The sequence below is a fragment of the Oncorhynchus tshawytscha genome, linkage group LG06, assembly GCF_018296145.1.
Source record: "Oncorhynchus tshawytscha isolate Ot180627B linkage group LG06, Otsh_v2.0, whole genome shotgun sequence".
NCBI classification, from domain to species: Eukaryota; Metazoa; Chordata; class Actinopteri; order Salmoniformes; family Salmonidae; genus Oncorhynchus; species Oncorhynchus tshawytscha.
In genome coordinates this window covers 59,864,562-59,884,877 of record NC_056434.1, presented here as the reverse complement: position 1 = coordinate 59,884,877, position 20,316 = coordinate 59,864,562, and the positions used below count along the sequence as shown (strand labels likewise).

General features: G+C 42.1%; 1 protein-coding gene across 1 annotated transcript in view; it reads left to right on the top strand.

Moving 5' to 3' along the window:
• The window catches only part of abcc2 (ATP-binding cassette, sub-family C (CFTR/MRP), member 2), a 68,340-nt gene that overhangs the window by 20,825 nt on the left and 27,199 nt on the right, over positions 1 to 20,316 (top strand). The window contains exons 9-24 of the mRNA XM_024424359.2: positions 2,934 to 3,111; positions 3,751 to 4,005; positions 4,435 to 4,500; positions 4,732 to 4,869; positions 4,948 to 5,094; positions 5,387 to 5,471; positions 5,662 to 5,728; positions 6,029 to 6,155; positions 8,507 to 8,683; positions 9,147 to 9,314; positions 9,558 to 9,732; positions 9,836 to 9,971; positions 14,872 to 14,980; positions 16,357 to 16,576; positions 16,780 to 16,934; positions 17,179 to 17,334. Coding sequence (XP_024280127.2) covers positions 2,934 to 3,111; positions 3,751 to 4,005; positions 4,435 to 4,500; positions 4,732 to 4,869; positions 4,948 to 5,094; positions 5,387 to 5,471; positions 5,662 to 5,728; positions 6,029 to 6,155; positions 8,507 to 8,683; positions 9,147 to 9,314; positions 9,558 to 9,732; positions 9,836 to 9,971; positions 14,872 to 14,980; positions 16,357 to 16,576; positions 16,780 to 16,934; positions 17,179 to 17,334 — 2,359 coding nt within the window. The remainder of the gene's footprint in view (positions 1 to 2,933; positions 3,112 to 3,750; positions 4,006 to 4,434; positions 4,501 to 4,731; positions 4,870 to 4,947; positions 5,095 to 5,386; positions 5,472 to 5,661; positions 5,729 to 6,028; positions 6,156 to 8,506; positions 8,684 to 9,146; positions 9,315 to 9,557; positions 9,733 to 9,835; positions 9,972 to 14,871; positions 14,981 to 16,356; positions 16,577 to 16,779; positions 16,935 to 17,178; positions 17,335 to 20,316) is intronic.

Below are 20,316 nucleotides of genomic sequence, written 5' to 3'. Positions count from 1 at the left end.
CCATAGAGACTGCCAGAGGTCTGGACAACAGGCTCTCCGATTTGACACACTGAACTCTGTCTGCGAATTAGTTGGTGAACCAGGCGAGGCAGTCATTTGAGAAACCAAGGCTATTTAATCTGCCAAAAAGAATACGATGATTGACAGAGTCGAAAGCCTTGGCCAGGTCGATGAAGATGGCTGCACAGTACTGTCTTTTATCGATGGCGGTTATAATAGCCCACAAAGATCTCCGGGCACGGCACAACCCAGGGGGGGGAGGGTAAACTGTAAGCTGTTTTCTAATATTATAATATATAATATATTTAGTACCTTGAGCGTGGCTGAGGTGCACCCATGACCAGCTCGGAAACCGGATTGCACAGCATAGAAGGTACTGTGGGATTCAAAATGGTTTATCAACTTGGCTTTCAAAGACTTTAGAAATGCAGGGCAGGATGGATATAGGTCTATAACAGTTTTGGTCTAGAGTGTCACCCCCTTTGAAGAGGGGGATGACTGCAGCAGCTTTCCAATCTTTAGGGTCTACATCCCCATCAGGCCATTTTATTGGTAAACTACATGGTAATGTAAAAGTAGCATTTTTTTGTGATCCAATACGTAATATAGTACACTAATCATCATTTGGTTTTAATCCAGAGAGGTTAGCTAAAGTTTCTAGATCCTCTATGAGGCTGTGGAGGAATTCTAATTGTGGTTTTATAAGAAAACATAAATCATCAGTTTACAATGATTGTTGGATCTAATTGTTTGATCTAATTTTAACAGCTAACATTTTGATGGAAATAATAAAAAGATATGCCATTAGTGGACAACCTTGTTTTACTCCTCTTGACAGTTTAAAACTTTAATTATTTACTATTTTACACTTGGGTTACTATACCCATACCCATTTTAAAAGAGATTCTCCAAAATTAAAATCAGCTCTGAAAACCAGGCCTGGTTTCCCCGATACTTCATAGTATTCTATTGTTTCCAGTACTTGTCTTGTATTTCTTCGACTTGTCTTGTATCTCCAATGTATCGTCCATGTAAAAACCTGTCTGATTAGGATGAATAATATCTGACAATACCTTTTTAATTCTATGCACCAAGCATTTAGCTAGAATTTTTGCATCACAACACTGAAGTGCCTCCAATTGTTGAAATGGACTGGATCTTTATATATAGCACTTTGATCCTGTTTCGGTAATAATAAAATCAGACCTTCTTGTTGCGTGTCCGATAATCTACCATTTATATAGGAGTGGTTAAAACATGCTTATAATAGTCCTCTGAGTATTTCAAAAAAAGTTTGGTATACTTCCACTGGTATGCCATCCAGCCCTGGAGTTTTCCCAGCCTTAAAGGCTTTAATTGCATCAAGAACTTCCTCCTTTGTAATTTGGCCTTCACATGTCTTTCTGTACAGATGTTCATTTTACATTATTAATTCGAAAAAATCCATAAAATTAGCTTCTGTTATTGGGTGGAGGAGACTGAAACTAAAAAATATTCTTAAAGTACTTTAATGCCTATTTCAAAATATAATTTGGTGAATAATGCGTGACTCCATCATTTGTAACAAGTTTCACCCAAAAATATTTGGTAGCATTTCTATATTGAAGATTGAAAAATTATTTTGTGCATTTTTCTCCATATTCCATCCAGTTCGCTTTATTTTTTATAATATATTTACACGGGATCTTTCTTGAATAAATTCCTCCATTTATTTTTGTTTTCCCTCTAACTTATTCTGTGCCTCTATTGCACAGTTTTTATGGCTCTCTAACTGTACTGTTAGTCCTTCAATTTCCTTTGTTAATATGGACTCTTTTGATCTAAATTGCTTTTGTTTTATAGATGTGTACTGAATTGCATGGCCTCTAAAGGCACATTTAAAAGTGTCCCATACAATAAGGGGATCTGCTGTACCTATGTCGGAAAACGTCAGTTATAAATGATTCTGTCCTAGTTATAAACAAGTTATCATCCAGTAGGCTTTGATAAAATGTCCAATATCCAATAAAATGTCCAATATCCACAAAGATCTCCGGGCACGGCACAACCCAGGGGGGGGAGGGTAAACTGTAAGCTGTTTTCTTGTTCTCTGGATTAGGATCAAATTAGGATCAAATACTAAAGTAGGTTGATACGTTTATGGAATTTCTAAGGTGGGGTTGTTTATGCGTGGTTAATTCCTTTTTTAATTAGACAACGTGAAAACGGACAGTGTGGTTATACATTGAGTGTATAAGACATTAATAACACCTGATCTTTCCATGTCAAAGACTGAACAGGTGAAATCTATGATTCATTATTGAAGTCACTTGTTAAATCCACCTCAATCAGTGTAGATGAAGGGGAGGAGAGGTTAAAGGGTGATTTTTAAGCTTTAAGACAATTGAGACATGGATTATGTCTACAGTATGTGCCATTCATAGGTTGTATGGGCAAGACAAAATATTGAAGTGCCTTTGAACAGGGTATTTCAGTAAAGAAAACATTTTTTTATAGAATAATATAAAATTACGTTTGACAACCCTGTTGGTAAGCTTTTAATTGATATCAAACTCAGTCGTTTACCTTTTCCGGTGATGAAGACATGGACGTCTCATGGTATGGTGGGGTATGTAAAATGGGTCAACATGTAGCCCCAATATCTCCTGAATGTCTTGGCATTCAGGTCGAAAAAGTCTCTTTCTGACCCCTTCTCCCATGGACAAACATGTATGGAAAGTTTTGCCTAAATCAATAGGGATGCTGTCAAAAAGGGATTGAATCAAATGTATTTACCTTAACTGTTCTTAACTGTCCAAATACTACATTGCAAGTTCAAAACTTTGTTGTACATTTGTAGTTAAAATAATGCTATGTTTTGTGCATATACCAGTATGCATAGTTTTTTCGCCCCAAAATGTAGTGGTTTAACTTGTGGTTTTGGTATATCCCAGGTTGATGATATCCTTCACTATGGACAAATCCATCTACACGTGGACAGGGTACATGTATGCAGTGCTGCTTATCCTGGTGGCCATCTTTCAGTCTCTGTTCCTGCAGCAGTACTTCCAACGCTGCTTCGTTCTGGGGATGAAAGTCAAAACAGCCATCATGGCTGCTGTGTACAAGAAGGTACATGTTACTGTCTTGCACTTGTGTTCCTTGAGGATCGGGGTTCAACCCCCCCTGGCTTCCTTGATCTAACAGTGACGGAGATTTGACAGAGATTTTGTATTTGTATTCATTACGGATCTCCATTAGCTGCTGCCAAGGCAAGTAGTAATGCAGTCAATCTCTTCTCTACTTTGAGAAGTATTGATGTTGGTTCTTATTGTTATTGATGTTAGCTCCCCGTGTATATTTAAGGGACAGAGATTGGAAAGATACAGAACAGAGATACAACTATTTTGTACCATCTCATATAGGAGCTTAACAATCTGCTGTTATCTATGCATTCCAATATACTGGCTTTCTCTCTAAAACAATCAATGAGTTGATGAGTGCTTATGGGTGCTTATGGGATAGGACGGGAGGGAGTGTGGGATTATGTGTGTGATCTAGCCTGCTCAAAGAAGTGTTATTACTCTTTAGTAACCTTTCGTTCAACTCTCCCCCTCCATCCTGCTCTCTATCCTCTTCCATTTCTATCTCCTTCCCCCCTCTCTCCTCTTTCGCTCTCTCCTCCCTCTCCTCCACTCTAACTTATTTCCCCTCATCCCTCTCTCTCCCCTCTTTCCACATCTTCCTTCCCTCCTCCCCTCTCTCCCCCAGGCTCTGGTCGTATCGAACGACGCCCGCAAGGAGTCGACGGTCGGGGAGACGGTGAACCTGATGTCAGCCGACGCTCATCGATTCAACGATGTCGTTAACTTCATCCACCTGCTGTGGTCGTGCCCACTGCAGATAGCGCTCGCTATCGCCTTCCTATGGATAGAGCTTGGTCCTGCTGTACTGGCTGGATTGGCTGTCATGGTCCTCATGGTGCCCATCAATGGTCTGCTGGCCAACATGTCCAAGAACGTTCAGGTTAGGAAGGGGGAGAGGGGGAAGAGAGGGTGGAAAAAGGGGAGGGAGAAGGTAGGGAAAAGGGAGGTAGATCCTCATAGTTCATAGTTCTCGTGCATGGTGGCCATCAATGTTCTGGAGGAGGAATAACAAGAGTGAGGGGAGGATGGGGGAGGGAGAGGCTGATGTGTTGGACTGGAAGTCTCAGGAGTCTCTGGAGTTTGAGTTCGGGACAGGCCAGCCCCTGGAATTTGCTACAATATTATCATACTTGAATTGCTCTCCACTGTGCTACATCTAAATGGCGAAGCTTCAAGAACATGTATTCTGCATCAACTTATCTGTTTCTGGGGTTATGGGTTGTATGCGTTAATGAACTATCATCAACAGCAGTTAGTGCAAAACCTTCTTCCCTCACGTTCCCATTTCTGTCTGTGTCTCTATTTTCAGATTGAGAACATGAGGTACAAAGACAAACGGATGAAAATCGTGAATGAGATGCTGAATGGCATCAAGGTATTAGCTTGAATAATAATAAGGTTCAATATACCTAATTAAAAGTATGCTAGCGCAATGGTGTGTGCTTGTCCTACTTCATATCTACAGTTTCCATCGTCCCAGCGCTAAACAGTGCATTTGACTATATATCTTAGAGATATTCTGTCAACAGTACATTATTAAGAGTACTTGAGGTAGAGGCCAATCTAAAGGTAGAGGCCAATCTAAATCTCCCCTCCCACTCTCCAGATCCTGAAGCTATATGCATGGGAACCATCATTCCAGAACCAGGTGATGGGGATCAGAGAACAAGAGCTGGTGGTCATGAGGAAGTTTGCCTACCTCTCCTCCGTCTCCACCTTCGTCTTCTCCTGCGCCCCCGCCCTGGTGAGTACTGAGATAAAGGGAGAGAGAGAGAGAGACATACACACACACACACTCTAACTAACCCGTGTATGTCTCCAGGTCTCCTTGGCAACCTTTGCAGTGTTTGTAGCAGTGGACTCAGAGAACGTTCTGGATGCAGGGAAAGCCTTCACCTCCATCTCTCTTTTCAACATCCTGCGCTTCCCTCTGGCCTTCCTGCCCATGCTTATAGCTGCAATGGTGCAGGTAGAACAGCACACACACACGCACGCACACACACACACACACACACACACACACACACATGCACACAAATCTTACATTTTTATTCAAGTCTAAATGGCTTGTTTTTAGTTAATTTTGCTTACCCCAAAAATGCATTTACTTCAAGATAAATTGTATTGTATGAAGATATTCTGACTTGTATCAAAACATTTTTTGGTTCAAATAAGCAAAATGATATACCAGTGCAGGAATATATATTAGCTTGGTAAAACACACACACTCCCTAAATACACCTGTGTGTTTGTCCCTCCAGACCAGTGTTTCTAAGAAGCGTCTGGAAAAGTTCCTGGGAGGAGACGACCTGGACACCAACATCGTGCGTCACGACCCCAGCTTCAGTAGGTCAAGGGTCAAATGTCACACACTTTGAGCGAATGGAATGGCATCAGACACATGGAAACCATGTTTGTTGACGTATTTGATCCCATCCCACCGACACCGCTCCAGCCGTTAACATGAGCCCGTCCTCCCCAATTAAGATACCACCAACCTCCTGTGCCTCAAACGTGTGTCTATGTCTGTTCCCAGACACAGCCGTGAGTGTCTGTAATGGAACCTTCGCTTGGGAGAAACACGCTGAACCTGTTCTCAAAAAGTGAGTTTGTCTCCTCTATGGGTGCGTGTCTGTTTTAACAGAGAAGTCATATCAAATCAAAGTTTATTGTCATATGCACTGGATACAGCGTAGTGTACACAGTACAATGAATTGCTCACTTTCAGTTGAACCTCTCCTGTCAGTAAAGCAGCAATTAAAAGTATAAAAAAAGCATCAAATAAATACTCAGATATGCATTGAGAGGTGTGGCTTTTGCAATCATCACCTCTGCTTTGTTAAACGTGTTGTGTGTGTCCGTGTTTGTGCGTGTGTGTTTGTGTGTGTGTGTGTGTGTGTCAGTGTGTCATTGGAAATTAAGCCCGGCAAGCTGGTAGCAGTGGTGGGAGTGGTGGGTTCTGGGAAATCGTCTCTGATATCAGCAATGCTGGGAGAGATGCACAGCTCAAAGGGCTTCATCAATGTACAGGTAACACACACACGCACGTTATGCAGGTAATAATAATCATAGTATTTACTGCTTTTATACTCACATTAAATACTCAAATTTCTCAGTATGACCTATTTTAGTATGACCTATGACCTATATCAATAATTATTGATATGACAATAAATGACCAGTGAAATGTATTGTTTTTAACATGGTCAGCCATAGTAGTATGGCTTCCCTGGTTCAAATTAGGGTTAAGCTCCTTGCTCAAGGGCAACAACGACAGATTTGTCACCTTGTCGGCTCAGTCATTTCAAACCCGCGACCCTTCGGTTACCGACTCATTGCTCTAACTGCTAGGCTACCTGCCTTTGGTTAGACACAGTGCTTGACGAAACTCACAACTCTGGTCCAAGTTGAAGATCTGCAGCCTCACAGTTAACCTTTCCAATGTAAGAACGCTGGAATAAAGCATGATTGCGCACGCTGCAGGTCGATGGAACCGTTTGCCAGTGATGTGAATTGAATTGGCTGCACCTCCTTGTTTGGATAGTGAAGCTTACATTTTAAACGTGTCTCTATACTCCAGCCCTTTGGAATTGAGATCAAAATGTTTTATATGAGTCCACAGTACAGAATGTCAACTTTTATTTAAGGGCACGTTCATACATATCTGTTGAACCATTTAGAAATGAAAGCTCTCTATGTATCTACTCCGCCATTGGAAGAAGTCATAAGTATTTGGACAAATTCACTTATAGTGTATTAAAGTAATCAAACGTTTATTATTTGGTCCCAAATTCCGGACACGCAATGACTATATCAGGCTTGTGACTCTGCAAAGTTGTTGGATGCATTTGTAGTTGGATTTAGTTGTTTGGGGTTAAGTTCTGCCCAATAGGAACTGAATGGTGAATGACGACTGCAGTCCTTTTCTTTCTAAGTGATTAGATGTTTCTGAATAATTCTAATGTTTATAATAATAATAATAATAATAATAATAATAATAATGTTTCTGAATAATAATAATGATTCCGATATGCCACGATTAAGAAAAATGCAAATGAATAACAGTGAGTGAGAAAGTTACAGAGGCTACAAAAACAAAACATGCTAACATCTCACCATTCCTAATAACAGGGGAGGTTAGCATTTTTGGGGGCATTCACACTGATATAGGTCTACTGTATAAGGCTTTATGTCTGAGCTATGGACGTGCCAAACATTGTCAATAAGCAAGATTAAATTCACTATTGATTAGACCTAAAAAAGTAATTAATTTCAATCAAATTCTAATAAAAAGAAACAACATTTTGTTTTAAATAGGCTATGTCTAATTACAGTTACAGGCACCATAATTGTTTCCCATGGGCATAGGACATTCAAATCACATTTATTAGGCCTAAGACAACGGTGACTGTGGAACTTTTCACAGTAGCTGGGAAACGATCCAATATAAAGAGAAAGGGGGAATGTCCACTCCCTGTTACGGCTCCCAAATATTGATATGGCCAGTAGTGAGCTTTGCCACGTGAAAAGTAAACAAACAGGCAAATATAGCCGACAAATAGATTCAGAACCACAGACAGTGATTGGAATACCCTCGATTTGACAGTTAGGTCCAACAGAGGGAAGTGGAAGATGTGTTGTTTGACAAAAGTAGTCTTTTTAAATAACTGGTTGTTCCTAAACAGGCTTCCTACAGTCACTGACACCTTTCATGCAATGGGCATTGCACATAATGAGTCCAAACACTTCACAGAAGCTGGACAAAAATGATGTCCAATTTAAATTAAAAAGGGGTATGTCTGACAGTTTTGCTCCTTGTGATATTTTAATAAAACATTGGTGATGTACGTATGGCTACTTACTGTGTGCGCCCCGCTGGCGAAGTCAATGCTATAACCAATTGTGTCACAGCTAACACCAGCTTGTGGTCAGTCTTAAATATCCCTAGTTGTGCTCACCGAATTTGGCCTATTGGTACACGTTTTTAAGGAAACACCTCAAATATTTCCACCCCTTAAATTAAATTGCAAAACTGATCTGCATTTGACATTCCGCCTCCTTACCGCCAGGCGAAAATAGAGCCCTATAAGTGAATTTGTCCAAAGACTTTACTGTTATATATTCTGTACTGTTGCCTGACATTTTATTTCAAATTCAAAATGCTGGAGTATAGAGCCAAATTGAAAAATGCAGCTTTACTGTCAAAATACATATGGAGGAGAAAGTAAATGTCATTGCTAAAACTCTCTCTCCTCTTGCATTCTCTACCCTCCCTCTCTTCCCACCCACTCTCTTTCTCTCCTCCTTCTGCACTCACTCCCCTCCCTCTTTTCCTACCCACTCCCTCTCTCTGTCTCCCCTTCCGTCTCTGCTCTCTCCAGGGGTCGGTAGCCTTCGTGCCCCAACAGGCCTGGATCCAGAATGCCACTCTCAGGGACAACATCCTGTTTGGCTACCCACTGGAGGACTCTCGTTTCCAGGCTACGCTGGAGGCCTGCGCCCTGGGGCCCGACCTGGAGCTGCTGCCTGGGGGAGACCAGACTGAGATCGGGGAGAAGGTGAGAGATGACTGGATGGTCTGGAGGTAGTTAGGGGAGAGGGGCTGGTGCTAAGGAGAATGCACTGAGATTGAGTCTGCATCCCAAATGAATAATAGTCCGTCAGTAGGTACACTAAAAACAACAAATCCACGTGCCAGTGATGATGGACCATGTTTTTGATGGACCCTGTTTTTCCATCAACACAGCTCATTTAAATGCAAAAACGATGTTCTATCTCTATCGATAACAGCGTCTCTCATGTCCAGCTAATGACCATGGTGGGATAAAACTCAAGAAGTAAAATGTACAGCTAATTTAAATGCCAATGCCATAGAGATTCAACTATGTTTTCTCGCTATATATTTCTCTCTCTAATGCCGTCTCTCGTGTCCAGGTAATGACCTACGTATGTCCCCGTTTCCCTTCCCTCTCCTCCGCTCTCTTCTCCTCCCTTCCCTTCCCCTCTCCTTTCCTCCCCCAGGGTATAAACCTGTCCGGGGGTCAGAAGCAGCGTGTGAGCCTGGCCAGGGCGGCCTACAGCCAGGCTGACGTTTACCTGCTGGATGACCCTCTCTCAGCTGTAGACTCTCATGTGGGCAAACATCTGTTTGAGGAGGTGGTGGGACCTAAAGGCATACTCAAAGATAAGGTGAGTAGAATGGCTAACCAAATAAATTGGCTAAATTAGATCAATAGACAGACAGATGAATGAATGGATGGACGGACAGATGTCCTACCTTTCTGATCCCTCCGTGGCTTGTGACCCATGGAGTACAGTTTTTCTCCTCTCCTCCCATTTCTCCTGCCCAACATCCTCTCATCTCTTCCCTCTTCTCCTCCTCCTCCTTCTCTTCCTTATCCTCCTCCTCTCTTACTCTTTCTCCCTCTGTAGACCCGTATCTTGGTGACCCATGGAGTGAGTTTCCTGCCCTACGTGGACGAGATCATTGTACTGAAAGAGGGATGTGTTTCTGAGGTCGGGTCATACCAAAGTCTCAAGGACAGCAAGGGGGCTTTCTCTGAGTTCCTGGACACCTATGCTAAAGACGAGGGCAAGAAACACACTGGTGAGTGTGTGTGTATAACTGGCTTTGTGTTTGTGTTTGTGTAACGGCAGTGTGTGTGTGTGTGTTTGTGTATAACTGGTTGTGTGTGTGTGTTTATCAACAGACCCAACCTCTGATGGTGAGGAGGTGGGGCTAGTCCCTGATTTACAGGATCCTCAGGCCGACACCCCTCCTGAAGACATCGTCTCAATGACCCTGAGGAGAGAGAGCAGCATCCGACGCAGCCAACGCAATGGAAGGTATGAGAGAGAGAGCGAAATAGAAAGAGGGAGAAAGCTTCTGAAATGACTCTTTAGTTCAGAGCCAGATCCCTGGGTGGTTAAAGGGTGGACAAAAAAGCAGCACTTCACAGCCATTTTTAATAAACGGGCTCTGGAGAGGCGAAGGTCAAGTCATGCGTCCTCCGAAACATGACACCCCAAAACTTGCTTCTTAACACCCATCCGCACCAACGTGTTGGAGGAAACGCAGTTCAACTGACAACCGAAGTCAGACTGCAGGTTCCCAGCCAGCCACAAGGAGTCGCTAGAGCACGATGAGACAAGTAAAGCTTCCCCAGCCAAGCTCTTCCCTAGCCCAGACGATTCTGGGCCAATTGTGCACCGCCCAATGGGACACCGCCTGGGATCGATCCCGGGTCTGTAGCGACGCCTAAAGCACTGCGATGCAGTGCCTTAGACCACTGTGCTACTCGGGCGGCCTGTTGGTTATTTTTTTAAAGAAAAAACATATGCCTCTCTGCATCTACCGTATGTAAAAATCTGGGTAAAAGATGGAAAGGAATATATGTCTTATTCAGTACATGTAGTAATTGCTTGCTTTCTAATGTCAAACAATTTAAAAGATGGTTAGACAAGTTACTATAACTTAATTGATAGCCTGAAATGGATTCAAGCAAGTTATTGCTATAGTTTTTTGTATGAATATTAGCATGTACAATACATACAACACAATCAAACTAACCAAACAACAAAACACACCTCATGCAAACATGACACATTGTTCTCTCTCATCCTGGTCCAAGTAATTTGACTCATAAAGGTACATTTCTATACTTTCCTTTATTTTCTTTGCATATAACGAGTTGGACACAAAGGATTTACTTCAGAGATATAGGTGTCAGAGATATAGGTGTCGTAGGTCGGGATTCCTTGTAAGAATCCGACGGCGGGTGGGTAACCTGCCTCTACCATCAGTCCTGTTTGCCAACGTGCAATCATTGGATAATAAACTGGATGAGCTCCGATCAAGACTATACTACCAACGGGACATTAAAAACTGTAATATCTTATGTTTCACCGAGTCGTGGCTGAACGACGACATGGATAACAAACAGCTGGCTGGATTTTCAGAGCATCTTCAAGATAGAATAGTTGCCTCCGGTAAGACAAGGGGTGGTGGTCTGTGTATATTTGTCAATAACAGCTGGTGCACAAAATGTAATATTAATGAAGTCTCAAGGTTTTTCTCGCCCGAGGTACAAGCAAAAACTAAAGCAGGAAGTACCAGTGACTCGCTCAATATGGAAATGGTCAGATAACACAGACACTAAGCTACAGGACTGTTTTGCTAGCACAGACTGGAATATGTTCTGGGATTCTTCCGATGGCATTGTGGAGTACACCACATCAGTCATTGGCTTCATCAATAAGTGCATCGATGACGTCGTCCCCACAGTGACCGTACGTACCCCAACCAGAAACCATGGATAACAAGGCAGCATCTGCACTAAGCTAAAGGGTAGAGCTGCCGCTTTCAAGGAGCGGGACTCTAACCCGGACGTTTATAAGAAATCAAGCTCTGCCCTCTGACGAACCATCAAACAGGCAGAGTGTCAATACAGGACTAATATTGAATCCTACTACACCGTCTCCGAAGCTTGTCGGATGTGGCAGGGCATGCAAACTATTACGGACCACAAAGGGAAGCACAACAGTGAGCCCAGTGACATGAGCCTATCAGATGAACTAAATTACTTCTATGTTGGCTTCGAGGCAAGCACCACTGAAGCATGCATGAGAGCACCAGCTGTTCTGGATGACTGTGTGATCACACTCTCCATAGCCGATGTGAGTAAGACCTTAAAACAGGTCAACATTCACAAGGCCGCAGGGCCAGATGGATTACCAGGACTTGTACTCCGAGCATGACCGAGTCTGTAATACTGACATGTTTCAAGCAGACCACCATAGTCCCTGTGCCCAAGAACACCAAGGTAACCTGCCTAAATTACTCCCGACCTGTAGCACTCATGTCTGTAGTCAAGTGATATGAAAGGCTGGTCATCGCTCACATCAACACCATTGTCCCAGAAACCCTAGACACACTCCAATTGGCATAACGCCCCAACAGATCCACAGACGATGCAATCTCTATTCCACAGTGTCCTTTCCCACCTTGACTAAAGGAACACCGTCGTGAGAATTTTATTAATTGACTACTGCTCAGCGTTCAACACCATAGTGCCCTCAGAGCTCATCACTAAGCTAAGGACCCTGGAACTAAACACCTCCCTCTGCATCTGGATCCTGGACTTCCTGACGGGCCGCCCCCAGGTGGTAAGGGTAGGTAACAATACATCTGCCACGCTGATCCTCAACACAGGGGCCCCTCAGGTGTGTGTGCTTAGTTCCCTCCTGTACTCCCTCCCTAATAATTTAGAAAGTATCTTAAAATCAACATTTAGTAAAGCGATTGGTCTATGGTTAAAGCATTGAGACAGGTATTTCCCCGCTTTATCAATGCGTGCTATAGTATGCCAAAAATAATTGTACACTCTAAGCAGTACTGGTGAAAGAAAGTATAGTTGCAAACTGCTTATGAAATTTTATATAAACATCACTTCCCGGGGCCTCTAATTTTGGTAGCTCTAAAATGGCATCTGGGATTTCTTGTATTGAAATTGGTTCATCCAATTGCGGCTTAAACTCATCATGCAACTTTGGTAACTTAATGCAATCCAAAAAATTCTAAAGATCTTTCTCACTACAATAGGTAGTAGGGAAAATACCTACAGGAAAAATACCTACAATAATAAGATATAAAAGTAACAAATAATTAAAGAGCAGCAGTAATATAACAATAGCGAGACTATATACAAATCAAATCAAATCAAATTTATTTATATAGCCCTTCGTACATCAGCTGATATCTCAAAGTGCTGTACAGAAACCCAGCCTAAAACCCCAAACAGCAAGCAATGCAGGTGTAGAAGCATATACAAATCAAATTTCAGATCAAATGTATTTATATAGCCCTTCTTACATCAGCTGATATATCAAAGTGCTGTACAGAAACCCAGCCAAAAAAAAACAAACAGCAGCAACAAACAGACTAAACCTAAACTCCGCAGAAAGGGCAAAACCTAGGAAGAAACCTAGAGAGGAACCAGGCTATGAGGGGTGGCCAGTCCTCTTCTGGCTGTGCCAGGTGGTACCGTTACAGAGTCAGTGTGCGGGTGCACCGGTTAGTCAAGGTAATTGAGGTAATATGTACATGTAGGTAGAGTTATTAAAGTGACTATGCATAGATAATAAACGGAGTAGCAGCAGCGTAAAATGTAAAGGGGGGGGGGATGAAAATTGTGTTGGCAGCCATTTGATTAGATGTTCAGGAGTCTTATGGCTTGGAGTTAGAAGCTGTTTAGAAGCCTCTTGGACCTAGACTTGGCGCTCTGGTACCACTTGTTGTGCGGTAGCAGAGAGAACAGTCTATGACTATGGTGGCTGGAGTCTTTGACAATTTTTAGGGCCTTCCTCTGATACCGCCATGTATAGAGGTCCTGGATGGCAGGAAGCTTAGCCCAGACCAGAGACTCTTGTTTCTCATGGTCTGAGAGTCTTTAGGTGCCTTTTGGCAAACTGCAAGCGGGCTGTCATTTGCCTTTTACTGAGGAGTGGTTTAAGTCTGGCCACTCTACCATAAAGGCCTGACTGGTGGAGTGCTGCAGAGATGGTTGTCCTTCTGGAAGGTTCTCCCATCTCCACAGAGGAACTCTAGGGCTCTGTCAGAGTGACCATCGGGTTCTTGGTCACCTACCTGACCAAGGCCCTTCTCCACCGATTGCTCAGTTTAGCCAGGCAGCCAGCTCTAGGAAGGGTTTTGTGGTTCCAAACTTCTTCCATTGTTCTTGGGGACCTTCAATGCTGCAGACATTTTTAGGTACCCTTCCCCAGATCTCTTCCTTGAAACAATCCTGTTTCGGAGCTCTATGGACAATTCCTTCGACATCATGGCTTGGTTTTTGCTCTGACATGCACTGTCAACTGTGGGACCTTATATAGACAGGTATGTGCATTTCCAAATCATGTCCAATCAGTTGAATTTACCACAAGTGGACTCCAATCAAGTTGTGATGGATGATCAATGGAAACAGGATGCACCTGAGCTCAATTTCGAGTCTCATAACAAAGAGTCTGAATACTTACTTAAATAATGTATTTCAGTTTTTATTTTTTTAATGTGCAAACATTTATTAAATCCTGTTTTTGCGTTGTCATTACGGGTTATTGTGTGTAGATTGATGAGGGACAAATTTTTTTCATCCATTTTAGAATAAGGCTGTAACGTAACAAAATGTGGAAAAAGTGAAGGGCCTGAATTCTCTCCGAATGCACTGTAATTACCTAATTCTAGCACTTTAATTTTCCTTTCCAACTCAGTTTCTTGTTCAAGTCGTTTCTTCTTTTTCCAGCCAGAATAACCTTGGATTGTAACCCTTGAAAACGACATCATAAAATTGCTAGGTGTTTCGTAGAATTACAGAGAAACAACAACAAAAATGGTTTATTTTTAACAACAGAATAAAGCTGAGGGCATGACCCCTCTGCAAACAGAGAGTGAAGGCTGGAGAGAGAGAGAGAGAGAGCGGGAGACAGAGACCTTATATAGGCCTAATGCCATTGTCACTTTATTGCATCATTTGTGAATGACTCCATCTTCTCTCTTTCCCATCCTTCCATCTTCTACAGTGAGAATCAATGTTAGTTCATTCCACCTTCATAACATTTTCTCCTCCAATGCCACTGACATTTAAGTGTTTGTGTTTATTATCAAATATACACTCACACTTTCCTCACATTTTCTCCATCAACACACCTCTTCTCACAATCTGTGTGTGTGTGTGTGTGTGTTTCCCAGTGTTAGGTTGAGAAAGAACAGTTCCCTAAAGAAACCGAAGCCACCTGCTGATGACGAGACCAAGAAAGGCCAGAGGCTGATCGAGAAGGAAACCATGGAGACGGGACAGGTATATTGTGGGCTGTGTATTATGGCCTGTATTGACTTAGAGCCTTGGTATGGAGGTGGGAAAAGTAAGACCACTTACTGTTTGTAGAACCCTGCAATAACCCAAAATCAAATGCACTAATCTACAAACTCAGTGGCAACTGGTCATTCAAGGAATGAGAAATCATATGCACTCCAAAGAGTCCTTCTAGTGGAAATAATAGTAGTAATAACCCCAATACATTCTGTTGAAATTATAATTTGTTTAATATTAAAAGATAAAAAGCATTCAGAGAAAAAAACCCATCTAACAGTAAATATTCTCTCTTTGAAGTGTATAATACAGTACCAGTCAATAGTTTGGACACACCTACTCATTCAAGGGTTTTTCTTTTTCTTTTATACTATTTTTTTTATTATTTTCTACATTGTAGAATAATAGGGAAGACATCTAAACTGTAATGTGTGCGCTAGGAGTCGGGAAGCAAGTACAGGGAGTGATTTAAAAAATAAATAAATAAACATGGAACAAAACAAGAACCACGAGCAGCGTACAAATATGAAACAGTCAATGAAGCCTGGGGAAAGAACCAAAGGGATTGACAGATATAGGGGAGGTAATCAGGAAGGTGATGGAGTCCAGTTGAGTCTCATTAGGTGCATATGCGCGTAACAATGATGGCAGGTCTGCGTAATAATGAATAAACTGGCAACGTCGAGTGCAGGAGAGGAGGAGTGGTAGTAGACGTGACACAAAACTATGAGATAACACATATGGAATCATGTAATAACCAAAAAAGTGTGAAACAAATCAAAATATATTTTATATTTGAGATTCTTCAAAGTAGCCTCGATGACAGGTTTGCCACTCTTGGCATTCTCTCAACCAGCTTTATGAGGTAGTCACCTGGGTTGTAATTTCAATTAACAGATGTGCCTTGTTAATTTGTGGATTTTCTTTCCTTCTTAACGCGTTTGAGCCAATCAGGTGTGTTGTGACAAGGTAGGGGTGGTATACAGAAGATGGCCCTATTTGGTAAAAGACCAAGTCCATATTATGGCAAGAACAGCTCAAATAAGCAAAGAGAAACGACAGTCCATCATTACTACAAGACATGAAGGTCAGTCAATTCGGAAAATGTCAAGGACAGTCGCAAAAATCATCAAGCGCTATGATGAAACTGGCTCTCATGAGGCCCGCCACAGGAAATCAATGGTGCCAGGGTTCTTCCAGATGTGACGCTTGGTGTCCAAACTTTTGACTGGTACTGTAGTTAAAATACATCCATCATTCTCTCTTTGTTGTCTCTCCCTCAATTCATTTAAATTCAAGGTGCTTTATTGGCATGAAATATTATATCTTTCTCCCTCTCTCTCTGTCTCTTTTTCTCTCTCCAGGTGAAGTTCTCGGTGTATCTCCAGTACCTACGTGCAATGGGCTGGGGCTACTCCACCATGTTCTTCCTAGTGTACTTCATCCAGAACGTTGCTTTCATTGGTCAGAACCTCTGGCTGAGTGACTGGACCAATGACGCGGAGGATTACTACAATAAGACCTACCCCAACTGGAAGAGGGACACTCGGATTGGTGTATTCGGTGCGCTAGGCGTGGTTCAAGGTAAGAGGAGAAGAAGCGAAAGAGCAAAGTTGCTTCATTGACCATGTTAAAGACACCTTATGAAGTAGGTGAGAGTGAGAGAAGAATAATACTGTGTTGTCCATTTGTAGAAATGGAAATGTGCTTTTTGGTAGATTTTTTTGCAACCGCCCCCAAGACACACACACCTGCTTTATTAAAATGGTCTCCTCTTCTCACAACAGGTGTATTTGTATTCATGGGCACCCTGCTCCTGGCTAACGGCTCCATCAATGCGTCTCGTATCCTCCACTCTCGGCTGCTCAACAACATTCTACGTGTTCCCATGATGTTCTTTGACACTACGCCATCCGGCAGGGTTGTCAACCGCTTTGCCAAGGTATAGGGGACAAACCTGCTCATTAGGCACCAAATGAGCAAAAAAACTGACTGAAACACAAAGTGACTATCTGGACTTCGGTCACAAATGTTTTCTTTTGCAAAATGTTTTCAAACGCTTTCTGTTGCTTGCCCTAATGAACGTAGCCCTGGCATATTTGAATATTACATTACCCCTGCATTTGCTTTATCCTGGTTGGGGATGCCAATTATCGTTTGATGTCGCATCCTGTTCCCTGTTGTAGGACATATTCACAGTGGACGAGGCCATCCCCCAATCGTTTCGTTCGTGGATCATGTGTTTCCTGGGTGTGCTTGGAACACTGTTTGTCATCTGCCTGGCCACACCCATTTTCACTGCCATCATCATCCCTCTGGCTGTGGTCTACTACTTCGTTCAGGTAGAAAGAGAGAAAGGAGTGTGTGGATGGGTGGGGTAGGAGGAGAGAGGGAGGGAAAGAGACTGAGCAATGATGTATATAAACCCTAGATGACAACAAGGGGGGCGCTGTTTTGAAGCCACTGCGCAGCCATTTTTGTACTGCTCCACCATCGTAAAACATTTGGGAAGCAAAATAAATGCATTTATTAATGGTAACATACATTTTTGCCAAGTATATAGGTATGTATATTCTAGTACAGACACCTTAATGCATACTTTTAAAAATGCCGCCTCACTCCTTGAGTTGTGTTTTCATTTTGAACTTAAACAAGGGGGTTGAGCCCTTTGCCGCCTTGTGCTGGCCTTCTGGGTAAGGTGTGTCTTTGTGCTAAATCCTACCCACTCTAACAACTCTGCTATCATGGCCCTGGAGCTGGAGAGGAAGTGAAAGTCACTTGCAAACTACAGCCACCAGAAACAAACACAGAGCAGATGATGCCAACAAGCTAACTTGTTTGCAGATAAACATTTTCAGAACATTTCGACAGAAATAGGCATAATTCTCAGTTCTTGGATCTGAATCAAGACCAATCCAGAAACCAGATGAACATTGCAATACATTTCGAAAGATGGACTGGTAGGTAAGTTCTGGGTTGTGTTTTTAGAATGCTAGCAAGCTAGGTATGTTAGCTGCTAACCTTAGTGTGTTCAATGTTCAAACTAGCTAACATGGTTACTCTGTATTAGGACTGTTTTGTACTCAAAGGAATCTAATGATAGATACATCTTGTCACTATACTTCATGAACCCCACAAGATACCCAATGCCTTTATTTAAACTAGCTAATGTTAGCTAGCTAGCTAAAGCTAGATATGCAGATTGTTGACTTAAAGTGTGTTTGGTTTGTAGATGATAATGTCATGCAGATGAGCCATTGTTTACTTGACTGGCCATGTTCAATATTCTTTCAGTCCTTTTTAAGCTGGGAGGTTCAAAGTAGGAATCAATGCCATGCGACATAGGCAATGTGCTGAACAGGCAAGCTTCATGTAGTTAACTATTTTGGTAAATTACCAACAAAACAATTATTGAATCACAAAGCATAACCTCTTTTGGTGTTGATTTTTCCACACCCACAACTTCTACAACCTCAGGTTCCCTTGAAGTCAGACTGTCTCCAGCAGTATCTCCCTGAAAAATACATGTTTGTTTGATATTACTGTACCGAAAGTTAAAAGAGAGAATTTTTTTGGCGGTGGTTCTGGGCCGGAAATGCTGTAGACCATCTAGCTAACTAGCATTATCATCTACAAACCAAACACACTCATGTCAACAATCTGCAAATCTAGGTCTAGCTAGCTAACGTTAACTATTTGAAATGAAGGCATTGGGCATCTTGTGGGGTTCATGCAGTGTAGCTACATGATGTGGCTATCGTTAGATTATTTTGAGTACAAAACAGTTTGAATACAGAAGATGTTAGCTAGCTAGCTAAATAGCTGTGTTAGCTAGCTTTAACACTGAACACACTAAGGTTAGCAGCTAACGTAGCTAGCTAGCTAGGATGCTAAAAACACAACCCATCACTTACCAACCAGTCCATGAGAACGGTGGCCATTTCGGTATCACTCTTCCATTTTTTCAAAATAAAATTTCATCCAGTTTCTGGATTGGTCATGATGAGCAGTCTTCTTGTTTCTTTTTCTATTTCAAGAACCGAGAATGATGCTTATTTGTATCGACATTTTCAGAAAACGTTGTCCCTGCTACCATGACAGTTTATCTGCAAACAAGCTAGCTAGCTAGTTTGTTGACTTTGGCTGCACGGTGTATGTTTCTGGAGACTGTAGCTTGTAAGTGACCTTCACTTCCTCCTCTGCTCCGGGTACCATGGCAGCAGGACCATTTGAGTATGCGGGATTTGGCGCAAAGACAAACACACCTTGCCCAGAAAGTCTTCCCAGAAGAGTGGAGGCTGTTTTTACATGCAAAGGGGGGACCAACTCCATATTAATGCCCATGCTTTTGGAATGAGATGTTCGATGAGCAGGTGTCCACATACTTTTGGTCATGTAGTGTAGCATCAGCAATCTAGGGTTTATATACAGTACATCATTTCGACACAGAGGAATGGGGGAGGGAGGGGATGGAAAAGAGAGGGGGGGCAGAAAAAGATGCACACGGTATTCCGGAAGGTTAGTCTTATTCAGTGTAAGATGTTTATATGCACCTTTGATATCCTGTTTACGAGTATCCCTATATCCACAAATAAACAGAATATTCCCAATTTGCCCAGGGACAGCGTAATGACTCTTTTGACATGGGTTTTTTAAGTCTCATTTAGATATAGTATTTGTCTGCTTATAATAGGCTATATGTTAGTCAACCTGTCTATAATTAGATACATGGAGCTTCTCTTCTGTCATTACTTGATGCTCTAGAATACTAATTATACAACGGGTGGTTTGGAATTCCCATTGTTAAAGCCTCACCTGCCCATTATACAGTATGAGACAACATGCACATGGCCACGTTCATATAAAGTGGCATAGTTTACGTCGTTAGCTAGCAATGCACTACCACTCATACTTCTACAGCTGCGAGCATTAGTACCTGTAACTCGTCGTGGATGATTTTAAAGTGAACTTACTTTTGACCTGTTTTATCCACTAACGTTTGAATAATGGTGCCAACAAGAAGAGGCTATGGAAAAAATAAAACAAGATGAACAGCAGGTGAACCAGCAACCTGAGCCTAGTGATACCGTTAGACATGCAGAAATCACGAATGTTAGCGCTGCTATAAACGACACATTATGTACCTACATAAAGACAAATCAACTGGTCAGTGTCGTGACATTGTATTAGTTAATGTGACGACTGTTGCTCATCGAATGATTAAAGGGTTCTAATTGCGTGATTAACTGAATCAAAGCAATTATTAATTCATTAACCTGGGGCACCATGGGAAAATTCGTTTTTATTGCGTTTCTATTTCCCAA